This window comes from Cottoperca gobio, chromosome 17, assembly GCF_900634415.1.
Source record: "Cottoperca gobio chromosome 17, fCotGob3.1, whole genome shotgun sequence".
Lineage (NCBI taxonomy): Eukaryota > Metazoa > Chordata > Actinopteri > Perciformes > Bovichtidae > Cottoperca > Cottoperca gobio.
The window spans coordinates 19,792,059-19,813,187 of NC_041371.1; the positions used below are offsets into that span (position 1 = coordinate 19,792,059).

General features: G+C 41.8%; 3 protein-coding genes across 3 annotated transcripts in view; 1 reads left to right on the forward strand and 2 right to left on the reverse strand.

Annotated features, from left to right (window-relative positions):
* Positions 1 to 3,327, forward strand: part of rgs11 (regulator of G protein signaling 11) — an 8,798-nt gene extending 5,471 nt beyond the window's left edge. Inside the window, exons 13-17 of the mRNA XM_029453784.1 lie at positions 120 to 235; positions 1,189 to 1,276; positions 1,365 to 1,503; positions 2,477 to 2,559; positions 2,666 to 3,327. Coding sequence (XP_029309644.1) covers positions 120 to 235; positions 1,189 to 1,276; positions 1,365 to 1,503; positions 2,477 to 2,559; positions 2,666 to 2,804 — 565 coding nt within the window. The 3' untranslated portion in view covers positions 2,805 to 3,327. The remainder of the gene's footprint in view (positions 1 to 119; positions 236 to 1,188; positions 1,277 to 1,364; positions 1,504 to 2,476; positions 2,560 to 2,665) is intronic.
* Positions 3,328 to 5,531: 2,204 nt separating this feature from the next.
* Positions 5,532 to 15,883, reverse strand: pgap6 (post-glycosylphosphatidylinositol attachment to proteins 6). Its single transcript, XM_029453783.1, is given in 14 exon segments — positions 5,532 to 7,821; positions 7,945 to 8,061; positions 8,571 to 8,717; positions 9,318 to 9,496; positions 10,521 to 10,663; positions 11,466 to 11,569; positions 11,571 to 11,581; positions 12,009 to 12,105; positions 12,229 to 12,575; positions 12,908 to 13,173; positions 13,280 to 13,407; positions 14,069 to 14,270; positions 14,417 to 14,600; positions 15,820 to 15,883. Coding segments are annotated over 14 exon segments (2,313 nt in total). The 3' UTR covers positions 5,532 to 7,497.
* A 650-nt stretch (positions 15,884 to 16,533) lies between these two features.
* LOC115022870 (leucine rich adaptor protein 1-like) lies at positions 16,534 to 20,354 on the reverse strand. The gene is made up of 3 exons (XM_029453976.1): positions 19,781 to 20,354; positions 18,221 to 18,405; positions 16,534 to 17,603 (listed from the first exon to the last, which is right to left on the reverse strand). Exons 1-3 carry the CDS (start codon positions 19,991 to 19,993, stop codon positions 17,078 to 17,080), a joined length of 924 nt encoding a protein of 307 aa, XP_029309836.1. The 5' UTR covers positions 19,994 to 20,354; the 3' UTR covers positions 16,534 to 17,077.
* Positions 20,355 to 21,129: the final 775 nt, after the last annotated feature.

Here is a 21,129-nt window from a genome sequence, read left to right on the forward strand (position 1 = left end):
AGAAAGTCACTTAGTTTAGCTTGTTTCAGCTTTTGCAGCATCTCTTAACATGTCAATGAATTGTTGTAGTTATAGCAGTAGTTCACGTCGTCGATGTGTTTGTGCGTTTCTGTGAGCAGGATACATACACCGACACGTCTTCGAGTGGAGCGTTGGAGCTTTAGCTTTATGGAGCTTCTCAATGACGACATGGGGAGGCGGGAGTTCATGACCTACCTGGAGAAAGAGTTTAGTGGTAAGGAAGAGTGACTGAAAAGTTGGAATATACCCAACTGGGAAATATGATCAGAGAATATAGGATTCATTTTAATCCTATGTCGATGACACACAACTGTACATCTTCTCATCCCCCGATGACATCAGCCCTGGTTCAATGCATTGATCATATCAACTTGTGGATGTCACATCATTTCAAAATTGAACAGAAATAAGACGGAGGTTTTAATTATCGGAGCAAAGGTCCAGAACATCTTGGCCTGCTTCTAGATGAAGCATCTGAGTGAGGACAAAGATCTACGGGTTGGCGGCATTTAGTGTCTATGGTGCTCGCCTCTGAAATAGCCAGAGAAGCATCAACATCTGTAAATACCTTGTAAAGAAATCTTAAGGCATAGATTTAGATTTTAGATTAGCCTTGTCTTAATCTTTTATTTACCCATCTCTACTGTGCTATTTTTATTGTATTGTTGTAATTTTGCACAAATGGTGCTGCATAAATAAATAAAGTGTAATATGTTCAAAATGCAAATAGAATACAATTAAAACATTTGGTGATTAGGTTTAGTGATCGGAGAAAGGAATGCATACACAGAATATCCCGCATGTCTTTCACCTTCTTGTTCTGATTGTGAACAAACTTATTTTTTACATGTTGAATCCTAATTGTGTCGTGAAAATTGTCAATGGAAAAACGTATTTAATCGTTCTCATAGGACAATCTTTAATTGATTCTTACTCTTATTAGTGTTAGGCATTGTATTCCCCTGAGGAAGAAGAATAGAGACATGAAGCAGGAAAGGGAACTGTTCATCCATGCAGACATATGAAATATTGCCATGGGCCAAGGTTTTCCACAGAGGCCAGCCATGCTATAAAAAGTCTCTAATTGTTTGTCACATTTTCCTTCTTCATTGTTGTGTTATTCACCTCCATACATACCCAACACCTCATTGTGTGTCTCTCTGCTAGCGGAGAACCTGTGTTTCTGGCAGGCCTGTGAGGATATTAAGCATGGAGAAAGTTCAAGGATCGTCGAGAAAGTGGAAGACATCTACAAGTAAGCATACAAGCACACAAGCATGCAGACATAGACACTTATATTTACTGTCAGACTACGGCCACTCTTTCGTGTGTGTGTGACTCAGAAACTTCCTGGCACCTGGAGCTGCACGTTGGGTCAACATCGACAGCAAGACGATGGATAAAACTCTGAAGGGGATCAGACACCCGCATCGTTTCGTCATGGACGACGCACAAATGCACATCCACTTTCTGATGAAGAAGGTTTGATCTCTGACCCACTGTAGTTGGATACTTGAAACTTTAACCTTTGGATATGGAATGTGAAAGATAGGACCCTTGTCATAACTTGTCTTAATGGACATTTCTATTCAGTATGGAAATCTTTTAACAGACGTTTGATAAGTATTTCAATTGTGTCTTCATTTAAAAGGACTATCAAGTCTGCATTGAAAATTAGTCAAAGTTAAATGTGTGTTTGCATTAATGCAGTGCAGACTTTTCAAATCAATCTGCATGACATTACCATGCAACAATAATGAAACATTCAGTCAAGGTTGCAGTCGTCGTGTTCAGTGTGATCGGAGGTACTAGTCAAGCAAGCTTCACAAATCTGTTAGTTGATTTTCATACCATTCAGAAAAGGAAAAAGAAATCAATGGCTACCTGGAAAGGTTGAATATAACAGTGATTTAACTTCTTACCGTGTGGACACACAGCTTTCACTTTCGTTAACATTGCCAGATATGGCATTTGTGCTGCATTCATGTGGTGTCTGAATAAATCAGAAAAATGTGTTTCCGACTGGGAAGATTCATGTGGACACCGCCTCAAGTCAGAACAACAACTCAGAAACAGATATCAACGTGTTGTTAACAGGGTTTGGATCCCCGGGGGACAAGGATGGGTATAACTGTGTATCATCAGCGTAATGATATGATAACTTGCGAGGGGTTTCCATTTTTGTGACTTAGACAATCTATAATAACTGAACAGCAGGGGTCCCATTATTGACCCCTGAGGGAAGCCACATATGATTTTCAATTCCCAAGAGAAACATAAAATTGTCATCCATTCAGATATAATGCAAACCAAGCACATTACATTTAGTCAAAACATTTCTTGTCTATAAACTAAAAGCAGACACATCAAAATGGCAACTTTTTGCTTAAAGGCTTGCTGATCAAAAGTTATTTAGGTGGTAATGTTGTATTTGTGTATATGTTCGTGCGTATAGGACTCTTACCCAAGATATCTTAAGTCTGACCTATACAAGAACATGCTGGCCAAAGGTATTGTCCCCCAGGAGACAAAGAAAAGGTAACATTACACATTTATTACCACTTCTACTTTACTTTTTTATTTATTATTTAACATTAAACTTCCTTTCTTTCTCTCTTCCCCTAACCTTAACCCTTCCTCTCAGTGTGTTCCCCTTCATGCGGCGCCAGCGGCACGCGAGCCCTTCCCCCGCTCAGGTTGTCTCCCAGGCGACGGAGGAAGACGGGCATGCCAAGGGGGCCGGGCAAGCAGGTACCAACTCTGCAGCCGGTTCCAATGTCTGATGGCCGTCCAAAAAATACATCTTTTCCGATTTTTCTTTCAAGTCAAACTGTCTGTGAAAGCTAAATCTTTTTTTTCCACTGCAACTTTACCAGAGGTAGGATTTCAACGTTAGCTCAGGTGTTAATGTACCTCAGCAGCATCACATCTTGTTTCCAGAGCAGTGAACAGCAGACGAATAAAGAGCTTTTAGTGCTATAGCCTTTGCTGCTGCGTAGTCATCCTGCATCACATCTCAGTCAGAATAGTCTATCCTGTTGTTCTTGATATCGACTCCTAATACCAAGTCTTCCTTTCTCCCTCAGTAGCTATGATCTAGAATCTACTCTCATAAGCAGGTTTTGGGAAAGGGGTTGTTTATAAAGCAATAGAGATGTAAAATATGTATTTATTCAGAACTTTGCCTCAGCATGTGTGTGATTATAGTAGATGGCCCGTTTTGTTCATTCCATGCCGGAGCTTCACATTGCAATGGTTGTTGCTATTCATTTTGCTCAAGCATGTTTTCATCCCAATAAAATGTCACAACTGCATTCAGTGTTGTGTTGTGCTCTTAGCTCTGCATGCTCTGGTGAACTGTGAGTGTGTGTGGATCTGTGATCAGGCTGTTCTTCTTTACACTTCCTTTCCTTTGACTTCCTCTCGGTACTATCTTCTCTTTCTTTCACGTCCAGTTTCTTAGTAGCCCTCTGGTCTATTTTAAGCACAAGGCCTTTATATGGTTTATTTTAGCATTTATTAAACTCCAGATGTACAGGCTTTGGAATATTGAATTAGAGAGCTCCAGTAACTCAGCCCATTTGACAGCTACTTCCAGAGGCTTAAAACCAAGCTGCTACTTGCAGAAAACATTAGCTCAGGTCTGATTCCTACAGAGCCATCTGTCTGCACATGCTGTTCTCTTTCTCTTCCGCTACTGTGTCTGAACTTAGTAACTTCTTTTTACACTTTCCCCCTTCATCTAATAACCATTCAGGTGTTACTGCCCTCGCTTCTTTCCTCTTTTGGAGCTGCAGTTTCTTCTCCTGGACTGGCTCCCTCTCCTGGCTGTATGTGGTCAAAGTAACACAGATGTTCACACAACCAATGTCTACCCTTCATCACAGGTTAAAGCAGCACGATGTAGGATTTGTTTTAGAGTGCAATAATCTATATATACACACCGTTGTCGTAGATATGGACAGATGTAACGTTACATATGCATTTTTTATGATTACATTACTTATGATCAAAAACTATCGAGTTGACAACTTAAAACAGCCCATATCACTCACCCGGTTCTGTTGCCAAATCCAAAAGAATTATCTGTCTGTAAAATATGATCCGGTTTCACTAAAATCGACTTAATGCTTTAAAGCTTACGCACTTCTCCCGGGGGAGTGTACCACCAGCTCAACAAAGTGTTAGAATAGAATAGAAAAGGCGTTCAGTGAGCAGAGTGGGACTGGCAGACACCAGTCTCTCTATTACAAGCCAGTGTAGCAAAGCAAAATAATTTTTAAGCTGTTGTACTCATTTAAAATAGTTACATACTGCTTTAAGTCCATTTTGTGGAGGAGAGATTTATTTTGCATTGAAAGGAGCCAGTTGAGGTGGTTCGGGCATCTAGTAAGGATGCCACCTGCCACCTGGGCGCCTCCCTAGGGAGGTGTTCCAGGCACGTCCAGCTGGGAGGAGACCCCGGGGAAGACCCAGGACTCTGTGGAGAGATTATATCTCCTCACTGGGAACGCCTCAGGATCCCCCAGTCGGAGCTGGAGGATGTGGCCCGGAGAAGGGAAGATTAGGGTTCCTTACTGGAGCTGCTGCCCCCGCGACCCGACCCCGGATAAGCGGTAGACTTTGGAGATTTTTTTTCTTTTTTCTCCCTCTAACCATCTGGAGACCCCTCAGATGTACAGTAGCTCAGTCCCAGGCAGTGAATCACTGCTGTAAATACATCACATACATTCAACCTACACATAAATAATGATCCTATAATTATATCTTCGCAGGACTTACAATAACACACCACCACTAATACAGCGCAAGGTTCCCTTTAAGGTAAAAATTCAGGTCAAAGGGCCATTCCACCAGTTTAACATATACATAGCGGGTTACTCATCATAGGGAGGACTTCTGAGCAAAGTAGTAGAATATCTTCTACTGCAGTGGAGGAGCTATCTTCAGTCTCCAGTTAGGCCTGCGTTGAGTTAAAATATTTGACAGAAAACCTGTGTTATAAACTGAAAGCATGGACCTTATCCAGTATTTTTTAAGCTTGATCCATACTAGGGATTAAAAGTCAAGATATGTCGTCCTGTGCTTCTTTGTTTTTGAAAAACATTGAGCAGTTTTGCTGGATGCTGCGTTTGTAGCACTGATCTGTGTCAGCTTTGCAGGATCAGAGAGCCCATCATATTTACTAATGGAGGTAAGCCATATATGGGCACACAAGCAAATATATTCCAACACACACACGCACACACTTACTTTGAAATGTGTATTTCAACACTCCAAACAAGCACTTTCTATATTTCTGAGGATTATGATAATCCGCTTCCCTCCATTGCTCCATCCACACTTAGTGCCTGAGAGAGAGTGTGTGTGTGTGTGTGTGTGTGTGTGTGTGTGTGTGCGTGCGTGCGTGTGTGTGTGAGAGAGAGAGAGTGCCTCAGGGGAAAGAAATGGTTTAGAGACCGTGTCCACATAAAAAGCAATGAAAAGAAAGAATCATGAAACATTTCTCTTTATACCATAGCTTTATTTTTGGTGGGCTCAATGTTTGGATTTTGTTTTGAACAGATTTTAAAGTAGCTGTCCAGTACAAGGAAGTAAAATCCTTTTTACATATACATTACATTTCTTCATCCTTACACGCATGAGAGCTACAGTGTATTGAAGTGGTACAATGCCTTTCATACTCCTACTGAGATGTCACATTTAAATAAAGTGATTCACACAAAGAACAATATTTTCTAAAAAAGAAAGTAAGGCGAGTGTGACAGAAACATTTCATTTGTGTAAAATATAACGATGAGAAAATCTGCACAGCATGGGTCTTATTTTAAATATGTATGGTATATTAAGTATGGAAAGTGCTCCGTAGCTTCACTGGTGCCAGAGACACACACACACACACACACACAGCAATCTGAATATACATTCATAGTGCCCATTCATACACATAAGGGCTACGTATATTACATTTGTATTTAAAACATTCATCATAAAAGTGCTCAGGAATAAGTGTCAAAAGTAAGAGGTGGTAAGATTTCAAAGTGGGAAAATAAACTGAGGAGACCCCATCATTCAGTTAAACGGTACATGCACAGTGCATACACTGTGGGTTATAGGAAGGCATGAGAAATGTGGCAAGCAGAAAGAGCAGTTTACTAGTTTTAAATCCTTTCCTATTAGATGTTTTTGATTACTTTTCTACAATGTTTTTGACTTAGAAAAAGCTTAAGTGCAATATGGTTCAAAGTTCCAGAACAAAGCTAGAAAGCCAAACTATTTTAAACTACCTGGCAGTTAATGATCAAGCACATCTCAAATAGATCAAAGTGTTCACAGGCCCGTGCGGATAATGTCAATACAAGAGGATACGAGAATGAGGAGTTTATAATCGACTATAAATATATTATACTTTACCAGCAGAGTCAACGATTGGCAGATTATAAAGATTTAAAAGTTTCTTATAAATATTTTAAACATTGATTTCCTAGCCTATATGTACATGCACAATATGTACAAACACCTGATCATGAGGTCCAAGGTCAAGTGGTCTGTTACCTGAAGGTTTTGTTTGGACCAGCTGGGAGGTTTCAGCCGGTTCACTCTGGGTTAAATGTGTCTTCATGTCTAAGTTCATTTAAGACCTTTACAAATCTTTTTTACTCAAATTTAGGAAGAGTTTCAAACAGTCTGTAAATGTGAACATGAGAAATGTAGACCTATGAGAATATAGGTCTACATTTTTAAATCCTTTGTTCAAGATATAGGGAAACTTTGAAGAGTCAGAGTCTTTAAGGGGAACTACGATACGTTTCAACCTGAACACTATGACTAATGGGGACAACACTTTTTGAAATTGGTCCAGTATTGAGCGAGAACGCTGCAGCCGCTAAACGAGCTGTAAAGTCATCATATCAGACAATTCTGCACCATCAATGTACGCCCACTGAAAGTGCTTGTTTTTGCTACCGACAGGCTCACGTTGTTATTATAAGTGTCTGACAACATTTTGGAACGGACCCTACAGAGAAATAAAATGTTTTTCTTTACCTTTCACTTCATCCGCTCTGTTTGTTATTGGGTCTAACTGGGAGAAGTCTCGTCCACATGAAATGTTCAGCCAGGAAGACATTTTAAAGTCTTTTAGATAACACTCTGCGACGCTTTCTGTTCTCCAACACAACACACTGACAACACCGGCGCTCCTCTCTCCAACTTGCTCAAGTTTCCACGGTTTTCTCCCAGCAACAAGTCACATGACACACTAACAAACAATCTCGCTCAACACTGGACCATTTTTAGAAAATAGTCCCCATCAGTCACTTTGACACACACTTCTTTTTAAATAGGGTCCAGGTTGAAATATAGCGAGCAGACACCCTGTGCTTGTGTGTCTTTTTACCTTATGTGATTGTTTGCAGTGCTGTTTAACAATCGACTGCTTGGTCGCTTTACTTCCTTACAGCAGCTCCTGTCCTTCTATGTGACAGTGTAGAGTTCATCCTTGTCGCTCTGACAGAGCGTGTACCCACAGACCCGGGGTCTCCAGTTCCAGGTCCAGCTCCAGCCCCTGCTCCAGCCCAGCGCCTCCCTGTTCTTCTCCTTCGGCGGCAGCAGGAACACCACGCAGCTGGCCACCAGGATGTGCCACAGCGAGTGAATGTAGTAGTAGTTGTCCTCGGTCTCGGCAAAAATGTACAAACATACCCCGATCAGGGCACAGATTGCCCCGGGGATCAGGAAGAGGACCCATCGTTTCCAAGAAGGCGGGTAACAGTGTCGTCGCCGTACCCCTCGGTAGACCTGTAAACAACAGAGAGCTGGACTTAGTAAAACGATGAACTTGCTGAGGTTTGCCATCAATCCTCTGTTTTGTGGACATTGAGCAGCAGATTCCCGTCAGAGGTAGTACGTCAGACGTCTCACCCAGGCCGTGACCATGAGCAGTATGGCGCAGAGGACGGGGCCCAGCAGGTTCCACAGGCCTTTGCGGTCCAGCTGCATTGACATGGCTATAAGCAGAGCCCCGAGCATGAACAGAGTCTGCACACACAAGGTAGAAAGAAAAAGGCAATATATTAATATCATATTAATCCTCAGCTAAAGGGATAGTTGTTAGATAGATGTTTTGAAGTGTTGTTGTATGAGGTGCTTATTACAATGGCAGTCGGCATGCCCTCAGTTTGGAGAAGCAGACAGAAGTTACAGCACGGAGGCTGAATGTACTGCTGTGGACGGGGCAGCAGCAAAACATATTTCGCCACCTAAAAGAAAGGCCCACTAATAACACCAACAAACTAATCGATTGAGGCGGCAGCGAGTCTCATCCACTGCAAGGTGAAATTACAGTTCTTCCTCAAACAAGGAGTGTGGTAGCTTTGAAGAGAGCAAAGATGACGGCTGCAGTTTTCCATCGGTAATACCTGCTACTGCAGGTAATACACCGACGGTGGATCAGCAGATCATACAACCAAACTGCAAAAAAACCCCAAACTATTCCTTCAAGAGTGACGATACTATTATAGGAAAATAGGCAATCGTCAGTGTCTTACATATTTGAATGTGTCCCTGATGCGAGCCATGCACAGGATGGTGACCCAGATGGAACAGATCGACCCCAGGAAGTCACAATATTGTAGGGCATCGTAGTCCATTATACAGAGTACAGCTACACCTGGCTGGTCACATGCGTGGTAGAACTAGAATATAAAAGAAGAAAAGAAGACATAGAAAAAGAGAAGTCACTCTGGATGTTACAAAACCGTGCGCCCCTCCCGTCAGTACAGGTTAGATACAGCACATGCACATTGATGTTTCTATAGTGACCAACAATCGTGGTGGTTAAATGTTTGAAATGTGTGATCTGCTCTGGATTCATGTGTTTAACATCACAGCCACAGGATAGACCCAGCTATTAATAGCAGAAATAGTGAACACACACAGTGAGCATATTCACTGCCACACCTCGTAAGAACAATACAAGATCAAGTCTGCAGTGTCCTGAAATACAACAACACTCTACAAGTGTAGACTTTTAACAACGTCCTCCTTTAAAACCATATTCCTAAATATGATAAACTACTGCACGTAGCACTTTAAGTTTATTAATATTAAGCTGTTGTGTTAAATAGAATGAAGTCCTACAAATATTAGCAGTTTTAAAAAAGGTACACTTTGTACCTTAACTCTATATGCTTATCCCACAGTCCCATTGAAAGTGTGATGGCCCGAGCTTCAGCTAACAAGTGTTCACACAATGTAAACATTATGCCATAAGGCCTGAAGTGCGTGTGTGTTACCGTGGAGAAGAACATTGTGAAGAGGTAGACGGAGGCCTCAGTGATGTAGCAGCGTTTGATGGCCACCACGATGGCAGGCAGGAAGGCCAGGTTACTGAGCGTGAGCAGCAGAGTTGCCGTCAACTGGCGACGATACGACTGAGCTGTGGAATCATCGGTGCAGCCCCAACCTCTCCAGCCTAACACCACACACACACACACACACACACACACACACACACACACACACACACACACACACACACACACACACACACACACACACACACACACACACACACACACACACACACACACACACACACACTCAGTGGGAGCAGTGATGCTTTGGACTGAAGGATGCTGCAGGTCAGGAGTAAGTTTGGTGTTTGAGATACGAAGGACATCACAGAGATGCTGTCGCTCATTTTGGTTCTCAACCTTTTGTTCAGAGAAAATGTTTGCTCACATATATGAGCCTAACAGACTCATCATTCTTTGTGTGTGGCGTCTCATCAGAGGAAACATTTCCAAGCTCCGGTAGAAGTCGGGGAGGGAGAGAAGCTGATGTTGATTCTTCAGGGAATTATCCTATATAATTATTATATATAAGTTCTAGTTGCAGACTCTTAAACTCATTCTGCATTCATCAGGAAGTTGAGAACAGCTCGATTTCTTTCTCAATGATAGAGCAATCTTGGAAGCGCTGACTGAATTGAGAGACGTGATCACAGACACATATTTCCCCTTGTTATCAGAAAGGTTGGCCTTTGGAAAAGCACATTTGATTTCAGACAGTGTGGGGAAGTGCGCAACATTGAAGTAAGACCAAGCAGCTCTTCCGTAACGCAAAAGTTATCGTCAAAAAAAATGAACAGCTGTGCGGTATCCGTCTCATCTGTGCTCTCATCACATGCAATCAGTAAACATCTAAAGCACAAGCTTTATCTGACACTTGATGTTTTAAGTTAGCTGACAAGTCCAAACTGTGTTTCTGTGTTAGAACTAAGAAGTATAAAACATTCAAGCAGCAAGTTTCTATCTGGGACATATTCCATTAGACTTTTAGAATTTGCTGCGGGCCAATTAAAAATGGGCCGCAGTTTGGACACCCCTGATCTAGAGTGAGTGTGAGTGTGTGTGTGTGTGTGTGTGTGTAGTGTGTGTGTGTGTGTGTGTGTGTGTGTGTGTGTGTGAGAGAGAGAGTGTGTGAGTGTGTCGTACCAGTCTTGCAGACACAGGCAGCGTACAGGTAGCTGTAGGATCTCAGTAGTCTACATTCACCGTAAGTCCCACAGTCCTCTACACAGGCACTGATAAACACTTCTGGGACCACGGACACCAACGATGCATTACCACAGTCACTGCTGCAAGAAAAACACACATTTACATATTAAAACACAAGCACACCCACAAATGGCATTGCAGCACAATCTGTTTAATGAGTTAATGTGCACATCACTGAGGACCTCTCCTGGACACTCCACATGGACACAGTGACCAAGAAAGCTCGTCAGCGGCTCTGTTTCCTGAGAAGCCTGAGGAAGTTTGGCACGAACACCTGCACCCTCATAACTTCTACAGAGGAACCATCGAGAGCTTGCTGACGGGCTGCATCACGGTCTGGTACGGGAACTGTTCTGCTCACAGCACACGACGCGGCACAGCACAGCATTGGGAACAGTCATTCAGGACATGTTCCAGCAGCGGTGCAGCATCATAACGTACCACAGCCAGCAGACTGTTCTCCCTGTTACAGGAGCCTGGCTGCACCTCCAGACTCAGGAACACTTTCTACCACAAAGCCTTCAGGCTTCTCAACCTCCAGACCCACAGACACACCCTCTCACTGTCTGCACTACATACATATAGATATTATTATAAATATTTTATTTTTGACAGCTGCGCTGACATGCTGTCTCTCTCAGACACAGTTCATTGTCCCGTTGACCCCGTGTTAACTTACATATGACAAATAAAACTTGAATCCATTAATCCATTTTTCTATTGGAAAAAAAAAGTACTAGCAGAAATAGTTAAGATGCACATTACTAGATAAAGATTGCAGTGTGTGTGTGTGTGTGTGTGTGTGTGTGTGTGTGTGTGCAGAGTGTATGTGTGTGCAGAGTGTATGTGTGTGCAGAGTGTGTGTGTGTGTGCATGTGTTACCCGTTGCATGTAAGCTGCAGGGTGAGGTACCATGTTGTCGACTGAGGAAAGGGCAGCCTGACCACAGCTTTAGGATGGCTGTTATTCACACGAACACCGTATCCCTCCGAACAAAGCTGCAGATAAACGCATGACAATTTCATTTTCATAATGCAAAGTCAAGTTTCCCGATTTTCTTTTTGTTTAAAAGGGTACTCCAGAATGAGACCTATTTCCTCATAAGTACTTAGAAGTTTTACCATGACAATTTCAAAGTCAAAGCAGAGCTGGAAGCTATCCCAGCATGCACTTGGCAGAAGCCAGGAACACACATTTGAAAGGTTGACAGTGCTAATTCATAAAAGTCTAATTTGACTCTTACTTGTTGAATCAACTGGACTATATTGTACATTCCTTTCCCATTATTTATCATCAACTCTATATCTCCATTTCCCGCTATACTGTCTTGATGTCGCCCCGATTCATTAAGCTCTTCACGGCATTTCCAGGTGTTTATTCCCGAGTGTGAATGTGGAAAAAGTCGTTCCGGTTATCTGTGCTAACCTGTGCGGCAGGGCTGAGAGCGGTTGAGGTCGAGGACTGGAGCCCAGGGTGAGAGACAGGCCACCACACTGCTGCTGTTCCCCAGGGTTACATTAGTCTACACACACACACACACACACACACACACACACACACCAAAGTTAAACATAAAAGCTCAACTCTGACACTCTCAAATGTAACCAGCTTCATCAGAATAGTGTAGTAACGCCTTGGTACTCACAGTGTTGAGTGTGAGCTGTAGGTTGAGAGTACCACCAGTTGCTTGTGTGTGCAGCGGGTAGGTGAGCAGTGTGGGGTGTGTATCTGTGACGCTGACGTTGGGTCCATTGACGGGAGTGAATCTGAGCGACAGAACATCCAACTCCTCGTGGAGCACGGGGATGCTCCACACACACGCCGACGCCAACAGCGGTGTTAAGAGGGACGCAGAGTCGTTGCTCAGGGCGACCTCATCTGTAATCACCGAGTTGTTGCCCGATGATGTCCAGTTGGTAGAGCTGCTGTTGCTGCGGAGCTTGTTGATGTCATCGTCTACATTAAGGCCTACGCTTTTTGGCTTACACCCCACTGAGAGACACAGAGACAGGGTTAAATAATTGATTAATCGTAAAAGTAATCTTTCATGCAAAAATGGCTGAAATTCTGTTTTCAGCCTCATAAATATGGAGAATATCTTCCTCTGTTATAGTAAACTGAATATATTTGAGTTTTGGACTATAAAACAAGACATCACCTTGGACTTATTTTCTGACCTATTATAGACCAAACGATTAATCGATAAATCTAGAAATATTATTATGAAGATTAAATCGATAATGAAATTAAACGTAAGTTGCAGCCCTAGAACAGAGATGTAATGTGTGAAACTTGTGTTTACTGACGTGCGTCTCTGTGCTCACCTGTGTAGTTGGAGACGATACTAAAGGTCACAGTATGGTTGTCTAGGCTGCACTCCACGACAACTCGTAACCAGGTATCCCAAGGAGGGTTAGTGAGAGATGCTGAGCAGCCAATCCCCGAGCAGTTCACGGTTACTGGGCGCTGCTGCAGGGAGGTGGAGCCGAGCCTGAGGACCAGCGAACAGTTTTCACCGTCTGCTCCTTCCCCTGACGAACAGTCAGCCACAGAGACGGAGAGAGAGGAGACAAACTCTGGAACATACAACCTAAGACAGACACCAACACATTAACTGGACTTATATGGGCTGATAATAAAGAGATGGTACCGCAGTAAATACAACGTGCATACTTTCACACACGGGCAGTACTTACTTAAGGCGTGCAGGTCTGTCAGCAGCTGCAGACTGCAGGAGGAATGTGCCCTGCTGTAAAATAGGTGTGTCCACTGCTCTCCTGATTGACAGCTGAGGCTGGAAGAAATACGAGCAAGACGGAAAGCCCTAACAAATAAAAACAAAACAAATTGTTATACTGCTGCTTAGTTCTCTTCAATTAATCAACCTTGTCCAAAACATTTCATACAGGCAGTTTAAAGTCTGTCAGGTGACAAACTCTGAGTAACATGAGTAATACATCAGCAGTGAGATTAACAGTAAACAATGGGGGACAACTGCACACAATGAATACTAATATAGAGATAAACAGTCCCAGTCAAAGGTTCGGAGACACCTTCTCATTCAATGAGTAACTTTTGACTGGTACTGCAAGATAAAATGTAAATAGACATTTCCTTTGAAGGCCAGCTGCCAGATGCAATTCTGCAATATGAGGAGAAGCCAGGAAAGAGAAGAATGTGGTTGAGCAACACACCCGGTGGAACAGGTCGGGTGAAAAGGAGAGCACGATAGGAATACTGACACTTGGCTTATCACTGAAGAACAAAACACTTATTCAGACAGAAATGGAAGACAAACAAAGACAAAGAACTTAAATAACTGGTGACAGATCTTTTTCCAAAACGATCCTGAGCAGTGTTTGTGTTCAGAGGTCCAGTGACAGTCCAGTTAGTTGGACCAGAGGGAAATAATAAATCAGGACTCATAACAACCAAAACAGTAACAGAAAGTAACAAGCACCAACTGTATACGACTCTATACAAACCTTCTGCTCTATTCGCCCATCATCTTCAGGCAAGTGGGCGCCAACGTACCAAACACCGGGAGCAGGATTGGAGAGGTTAAAGGTTGTGGAGCTTTGTGACGTCACCGGGAGGATCAGAGACAGACAGGAGCTCCATAGCGTTGCATTGGGAAACACCGAACCTACTGGGTTTATAACTGGAGGGGCACCATATTGAATATGGCTTCAAAAAAAGAGAGAAAAAGTTTCAAAGTTAGTTTTAAAAAAGGGAATAAAAAGGAGTATTGGCATAAAGTCCAACAGAGAAACTGTTGAGCAGCGGATAGAAAGGAGACTGAGATAAATGATGCTGAAGTTAGTAGATCTTACATGGAGACATTGTGCTGTCCACAGTTGAAGCTGTGGCCCTTGGTGACCGAAAACAGCCAGCGAGCGACGGCAGTTTCCTCCGGTATATGAAACCTCTGCAGCCTCACGCTGCCGTACCAACCGTACTTCGACAATTTCTGAGCTGGTTTGGACGAGAGCTCTGATACAAACGTCACCTGTCCATCTGTAGGCCATATATTGTATGAAGTTACACAAACACAGATTTTCCTACTGAGTGTAGTAAAGCATTATTTATATTGTATTTTGAGTTCGGGAGTTTTTCAACATTATGCTAAAACTGTGCATCCTGATCTACAGGGCTGTTCCTCGACTAAAGAAGTGATTAGTCGACCAATCGATTAGTTGATATAATCGTCAAAATTGTAAAACTGAGTTTCTCCACAAGAATGTTGGAAAAGCACCACTTTAAATCTTGTGTTCACCCAAGATAATAATAATAATAATAATAATAATAATAATAATAATACATTAGATTTGTATAGCGCTTTTCTTGTAACTCAAAGACGCTTGATAGAGATGTGCTCTTAAGTTTCTTGAAAATAAGCATTAAAAAAAAGTACTAATCTGCTAAAGAAGTATTTGTGGACTAAGAGGGCGCAGACCAACTGATATGAGCATGCATTTGAAGATAACATGCATAATACATGCATCTATACATTTCATTATATTTAAGGAAAAAACAGTGGTCCCATGTGACCAAAGACTAACCATGTTGTAAGAAAATGGCTGTATCTCAGAAACTGCATGTGGTATCTATGAACATATACAAAGTGAATATCAAAGATGTGCACACATATGCACATTTATTTAACATAATGTTAGCGTTTTTCCTTGTATAATAATGATTTTGAATGTTGATAAGTGTTATTTTTAATGTGATCTAAACATTTTGAAGTTGTTCTTACATTAAGTATGTCCGTACCAGATTTCAAGCATTTGGCCAATCAGAACAAAGGTTTCCTAATCAAATTAAATATGGTATTTTGGTTAATAAATGTTACCATAGAGATGAAGAGATAACATGGTGACATACAACACAAATGACCAAAATAGTCACGCAGTAAGAAAGAATACAAAATAAATACTGACAAACTAATTAAGGGCTAATACGTCTAAACTTTGATGCAGGTCAAGCTGGAACAGTCAGACTTTTAACGCTACTAATTGAAATAACCAATTAGCAGTATGGTAGCCTAATGTAAAGACTTACGTTGACACACATATGTATCATTGTTCATGCGAGAGTAGTGTGAGACAATTTTACAAAGCGCAGACAGTGTCAAAGGTTTCTGGCATTCAAGTAAACTCGCGTATTGAGATAGTTAGCAAACATGCTAACACTAGTTTCCCCTGACTTCTTCCCTTTTGCTGAAAACACTTACCGTCTGCTAAAGTCACAGCCGTCAGGGCGACGAGGAGGAAAGCACGTAGAAAACAAACTTCCATGTTTCCTTCACGAGTGTCTGAAGCATCACATCGTCCTTTATCCACCTGTAATGTCACACCAATCTAACGCTACAGAGAAATCACTTTACCTGCACAACACTTCCTGGTTTCTATGTAAATACATGACGTCACGAAAGTCCCCGGGTGCTGCCTTTGTGGTCTATCGGACTGATGATAATCATACACGACCTGGAGAGGGACGAATTGGCATTTCCTTTATGATTTGTGTCATTTTAAAAGAGATTATGTACAAATATAATTTCAGTGACACAAACGACAACTTTTTGATAATAATTCAATTATAATGCACAAGTTGTAGTAGGTAGAGAACATATATTAGGTCATGAATACAGCGCGTGTGGTAATTATAATGTTAGTACCTAAAAGTCCAAGCTTGAGAGAACCAAAAAGGCAACGCTGAAATGCCTACATTTTAACCTGATTTTAACATGTGTATAGCTGACATGATTAGGACTAATTTCACCATCACAATGTCCAAAATGTAACTAGTTTACAATTATGTTAAATCAAATGTGATGTTTACACATACACACATTCATACGTCTCTGCTGTTTGGATGAAGAAACAAAAAAGAGCATCAATAAAGACTTTTTGTCTTGTTTATTAACAAAAGATATAATAGTCTCATCATGGCATAACATTGTAAGCAGAACAATGGCATCATCTTTAAAATCCTCACATATTTATTGTTGCCCTGTATCTATAATTATGAAAGATTTCAAAGAGAGTGAACAATATGTGAGAAATAAGCACAAGAAAGTATTGACAGCCATTCTTGTTTTGTGAAAAAGATTAGACAATCAAATGCAATTCAGTGCAAGCTAATGAAAAAGTCAGAACATTTCATGATCAATATCTCTGCAATTCAGTGTGTAAAACATTTATTTGACAAGGACATACCATTTCTTATCATATCTTCTAAAAGAGCTTTGAAACTTGTGTGGTTTCCTTACTTTTTATTTAAACATTTGTTTTTCTATGGAACTACTAAAATACACACATCAAACAGTGTACATCTGAATCAAAAGCAGAGGAGTAGTGAAAAAGAGACAGTGACACGTTCATCTTTCAGCATTATTCATTTGTGCATTTTTAAATCCCACTGTATTACTGGCAGTTGAAGGGAATCGCTTCAGATCAGAGATCAAACATTTAAATGATGCTTATAGGAGATCACAGAAATGTCACATCGTCCTGTGACTCCACCCAGCACCACTGAGCATCATAGCCCAACAACGCCGTCTCTCTATTGGGCGCACTCTCTTCCTCTTCAATCGTACTGTTCTGAGAGGCTCTGAAAGTCTCCTGAGTTTGGTGCTCTGTCGGTGTCTCTCCGGACTGTTTAGTGAGGGAAAAGATACCATTATCTGCTTTCACTTCTCTCTTTGCCCTGTTAGATCTGAGGAGAGCTCTTCTGATGGCGTCCGCACCGGTTTTGATGTCTTGTGGTTGTGACCTTTGTAATTTGGCACTAACCATACTGTTGGCAGAACTAGATGATGCTCGATTGTGCCTGCCAGGTGTGGAACGACTGACTTCAAACTTGGAGGTTGAAGGACTGGGATATCTTGCTTCAGTAGACTTGGGGATCTGCCTGTCAAAGTAGCTCTGTTGGTTTGAATCACCATCATCAGGGTGTGGTGGGTGATCTGCTGATTCCTCACCAGAGGTATCAGTCAAATCCTGAGTTGGACTTTCTCTGTGAGAGAAATGATGGACATGCTGAGCCACATATGAAGCCGGAGCCCTAAAACCGATAATGCTTTAAATCTACATCCAGCACGATTCAGGTATTAAAAACTTCTTCAGGTTTTGGCTGAAATTCCGAATCACTGGTTTACACACAAAAAGCAACGGTGAAGTAAATGTACTTACACTCTTTCAGATTTTATGTGTTGAATGTACAAAACTGGACATTTGCAAGTTCAAGTTGAAGAGTTTAACCACACTGTGTGTTCTCACAACAGTGATATCCAATGCAAAGTACATCTATCCAAATACAGTACATCTCATATACTCTTCAGTACACTAATACATATGCCAAATATGAATGACATAAAACTGTTTTGTTAAGTTTAGAATACATATTATGTTTAAGTCTTTAATTAAGTCTCATATGATATTTAATAACGTGTTACATACTTTCTGTAAAATGTCCCTGGTGATAATGAGAAGCCTCACGAGTTTGGTCATTGTATTACTTTGTTTGATACACCTTTTCATACATATGATCTGATATTAGTTTGTAAAAAATATGTGAATATTTAAACCAGGACAGGTTCCTGTACACCGGCCAAACTGAACACTGTACTGTACCTGTAGGGGGACATCGAGGGCTCGTGCTCCTCCACAGTCACCAGGCTGCTCAGGCTTCCTGTCAAGCTGCTGCCATGGCTGGCGAAGGCGACCCGCTCCTCCATTAGCCAACGCATGGCCTCGATACCCTCGTGCACGGCCACCAGCTGGCGCAGAATCTTCACATCGGCAGAACGCAGCCACCTCTGCATGAATAGTGCACAGTTAGACAATCGCAATGCAGTTTTAAATAAGGGAACTGGTGTGTGTGGATGGTAATCCAAACTCATGGATGGATTACCATCCATTACCCAAGGTTTCAGGCAAAATGACCACAAGAAACATAAAACAATGACAAAGAGACATGAAAAGATGATGAAGAGACCAAAACAACTATAAAGAAATCCAAAACAGCTGCAAAGAGACACAACGAGACACAACGAGACACAAAGAGACACAACGAGACACAATGACTATGAAAAAGGACAAAACAACCACATAGAGATTCAAAATGACTACGAAGAGACTCCAAATGAAAAAAGAGGCAAAACAACCCCAGACAATAGAAATGCTAAAAAAACACCAAAACAAAAACAAAGTGACACAAAATGACAACGAATTACTGCATCATGTTTGAATGCCTCCGCTATCCAGTCAAGTTGCAGTTCACATCCATGTCTGGCCAAAATGCCTCATTTCATCAATTTATCCTATTAGACATTTTTGTGAAATTGTCACAATTAGCGTATTGATTCTTGAGTTATGGCCAAAAACATATCTTGCGAGGTCTCAGTGACCGTAAACCTTTTTAACCAAAGACTGTAATCTGACCCCCCAAAATCGAATGAGTTCATCTTTAAGTAGAGGAAAACATAATGCCTCCAGCCTTGGCTGTCGCTGGCACGGTAAAGAAATAGCTACAAAAAGACCAAAACAAATACAAAGAGACACAAAAGAAAAAAAGAAAAAGAGGCTAGATGATTCCCAAAGTCTGTGTGTCTTGCTCCTATGTGTCATCTTGGTGGTGGGGCTTTTTGCATGTCTGTGCCCAGGGGCCCATTGTCTCATAATCCTAATCTGCCCATGGCTGCACTGCAGGTAAATGTAAGGGGAGAGCTCAGAGGGCTGTGTACATTTAACCACTCTCTGGGTCCCCGAGACATGAAGCAGAAGAAAAGAGCCAAAGACCTGAGAAGAATGAGAAAGGAACAAAGGTGAGGTGCAGGGTGTTCAGAGAATGAGCAGAGGAATCCAGTCAGAATGTGCACAGTGAGTGGAGGTGAATGAGAGAGAAGCCAGGTGAGGGGTGTGGTGGAGAGACAGGTGGCACTGTCTGTCATTAAACATCAAAATACACAGGTGAAGTGGATCAAAAGGGAACTTCAGAATAAACACAGGAATTATAGCTGAAACTAGTTTAGCAAGTTGTGGCATTGGAAAGAAACGCATGTATATGCAGTCACAGCCAAACAACACACAATCCTGCTGAATCACTGCGAAACAAAAGCTTTTGTCCGTTTAGCAAAACGAATAAACATAGAGTGCGTAAGATATGATAGATTCATTGCTAAGAACACTCACCATGTCTTGTTTCAAGTGGCTTATTTTGTCAGAAAAGCTATCGCTGAGGGCAGAGCTGCGGTCTCCCCTGTCCACCACATCAGACCTCCAACCGTCTTCGCAGTCCGCAGCATCCCTCATCCAGATCAGAAGACTTTCCGGTGTTTTCCTGCCAACCTTATTTTCCACTTCTTTTAGATCTGGGAAGGAATCGTTGGGGGTTTCCTCTGCCATCCCAGCGCGCAGTAATTACTTCCAAGTCTTCCGATCGGTGGTGACTTTGGATGGAGAGCTTGTGCGTAAAGTCACTTTCCAACCTCCACAGTGATAAGACCCCACAGCGGGAGAATCACAAACCCACACACTTGTAGACTTGCAACAATGTCCCACACGTTATATTCGTGAAGAGTCCACAAAATACTATGATCACGAAGGACAAACGTGCCGCAGAGGCGCAGAACGAGCCATGAAAACACTGGAAGTGTGAACGAGCATGACACCTGTACCTGCTGACTGCTGTCACCATTCATGCTACAGAGGTATTGATGGTATGCAGCCCAGAATGTGGTGCTGGAAAGTAGAAATGCTCTGTGTGTTGTCCTCAAACAAAGGTGGGAGTTTCATACCAGCGGTCACATGGAGAGGTTTTCAGTAACACCTGTGCGCACATTTTATTTTCTAAATCTGTGAAATCACGTCTTCATTAACATGCTGTCTGTATACAGTTAACCTTGATTTCACCACATACAAAACAAGAATTTCATACAGAGTATTAGTTAATAAGTATGTCTTATATTTGATCTAGAACAGAGGTATTCAACAGGGGGTCTGCGACCCCCAGGGGGTCCGCAGAGGTACTGCAGGGGGGTCGCGAAATGTTTGGTTGATTGGACAATTTTAAAAAAAAGTTTTCAACCAATTTTTTCCCCACAAATTAAAATGTCTTTAAATACACATTAACAAGAAACCAACATATTGTAGCGAATGGATAAATGGAGGCAGAAGACGTTATCTTTCAGTCAGCAATGCACACATTCAGTATTAATTGAATAGCTTAGTATTGAATGCACAATAACAGGGCAGCTATGTTTAAACGTGGCACTAGGTTCAGTTTAATATAAAACACAAGTTTATACAATATATATAGTAGGGGGTCCCTGCTCCATTTCTCCATCAGTTTGGGGTCCTTGGCCTGAAAAACGTTGAAGACCCCTGGTGTAAAATATTACATCAGAATGTACCTAAAGCCAGTGACCCACATATAGACCTATGTCAGGTAAATGTCAGGTACATGTACATGTAATGCTAAATTAAGGCTAGTAGCAAATTAGCTAACCTTCTAACTAATGTTAACTGTTAATCAACAATGT

Coding starts and splice junctions, on each gene's coding strand:
- LOC115022870 (XM_029453976.1), bottom strand. CDS start 19,993: ATGGCAGAGGAAACCCCCAACGATTCCTTCCCAGATCTAAAAGAAGTG. Junction 18,406..19,780: donor GCCACTTGAAACAAGACATG/GTGAGTGTTCTT, acceptor CTATTCATGCAG/AGGTGGCTGCGTTCTGCCGA. Junction 17,604..18,220: donor CCCTCGATGTCCCCCTACAG/GTACAGTACAGT, acceptor TTTCTCTCACAG/AGAAAGTCCAACTCAGGATT.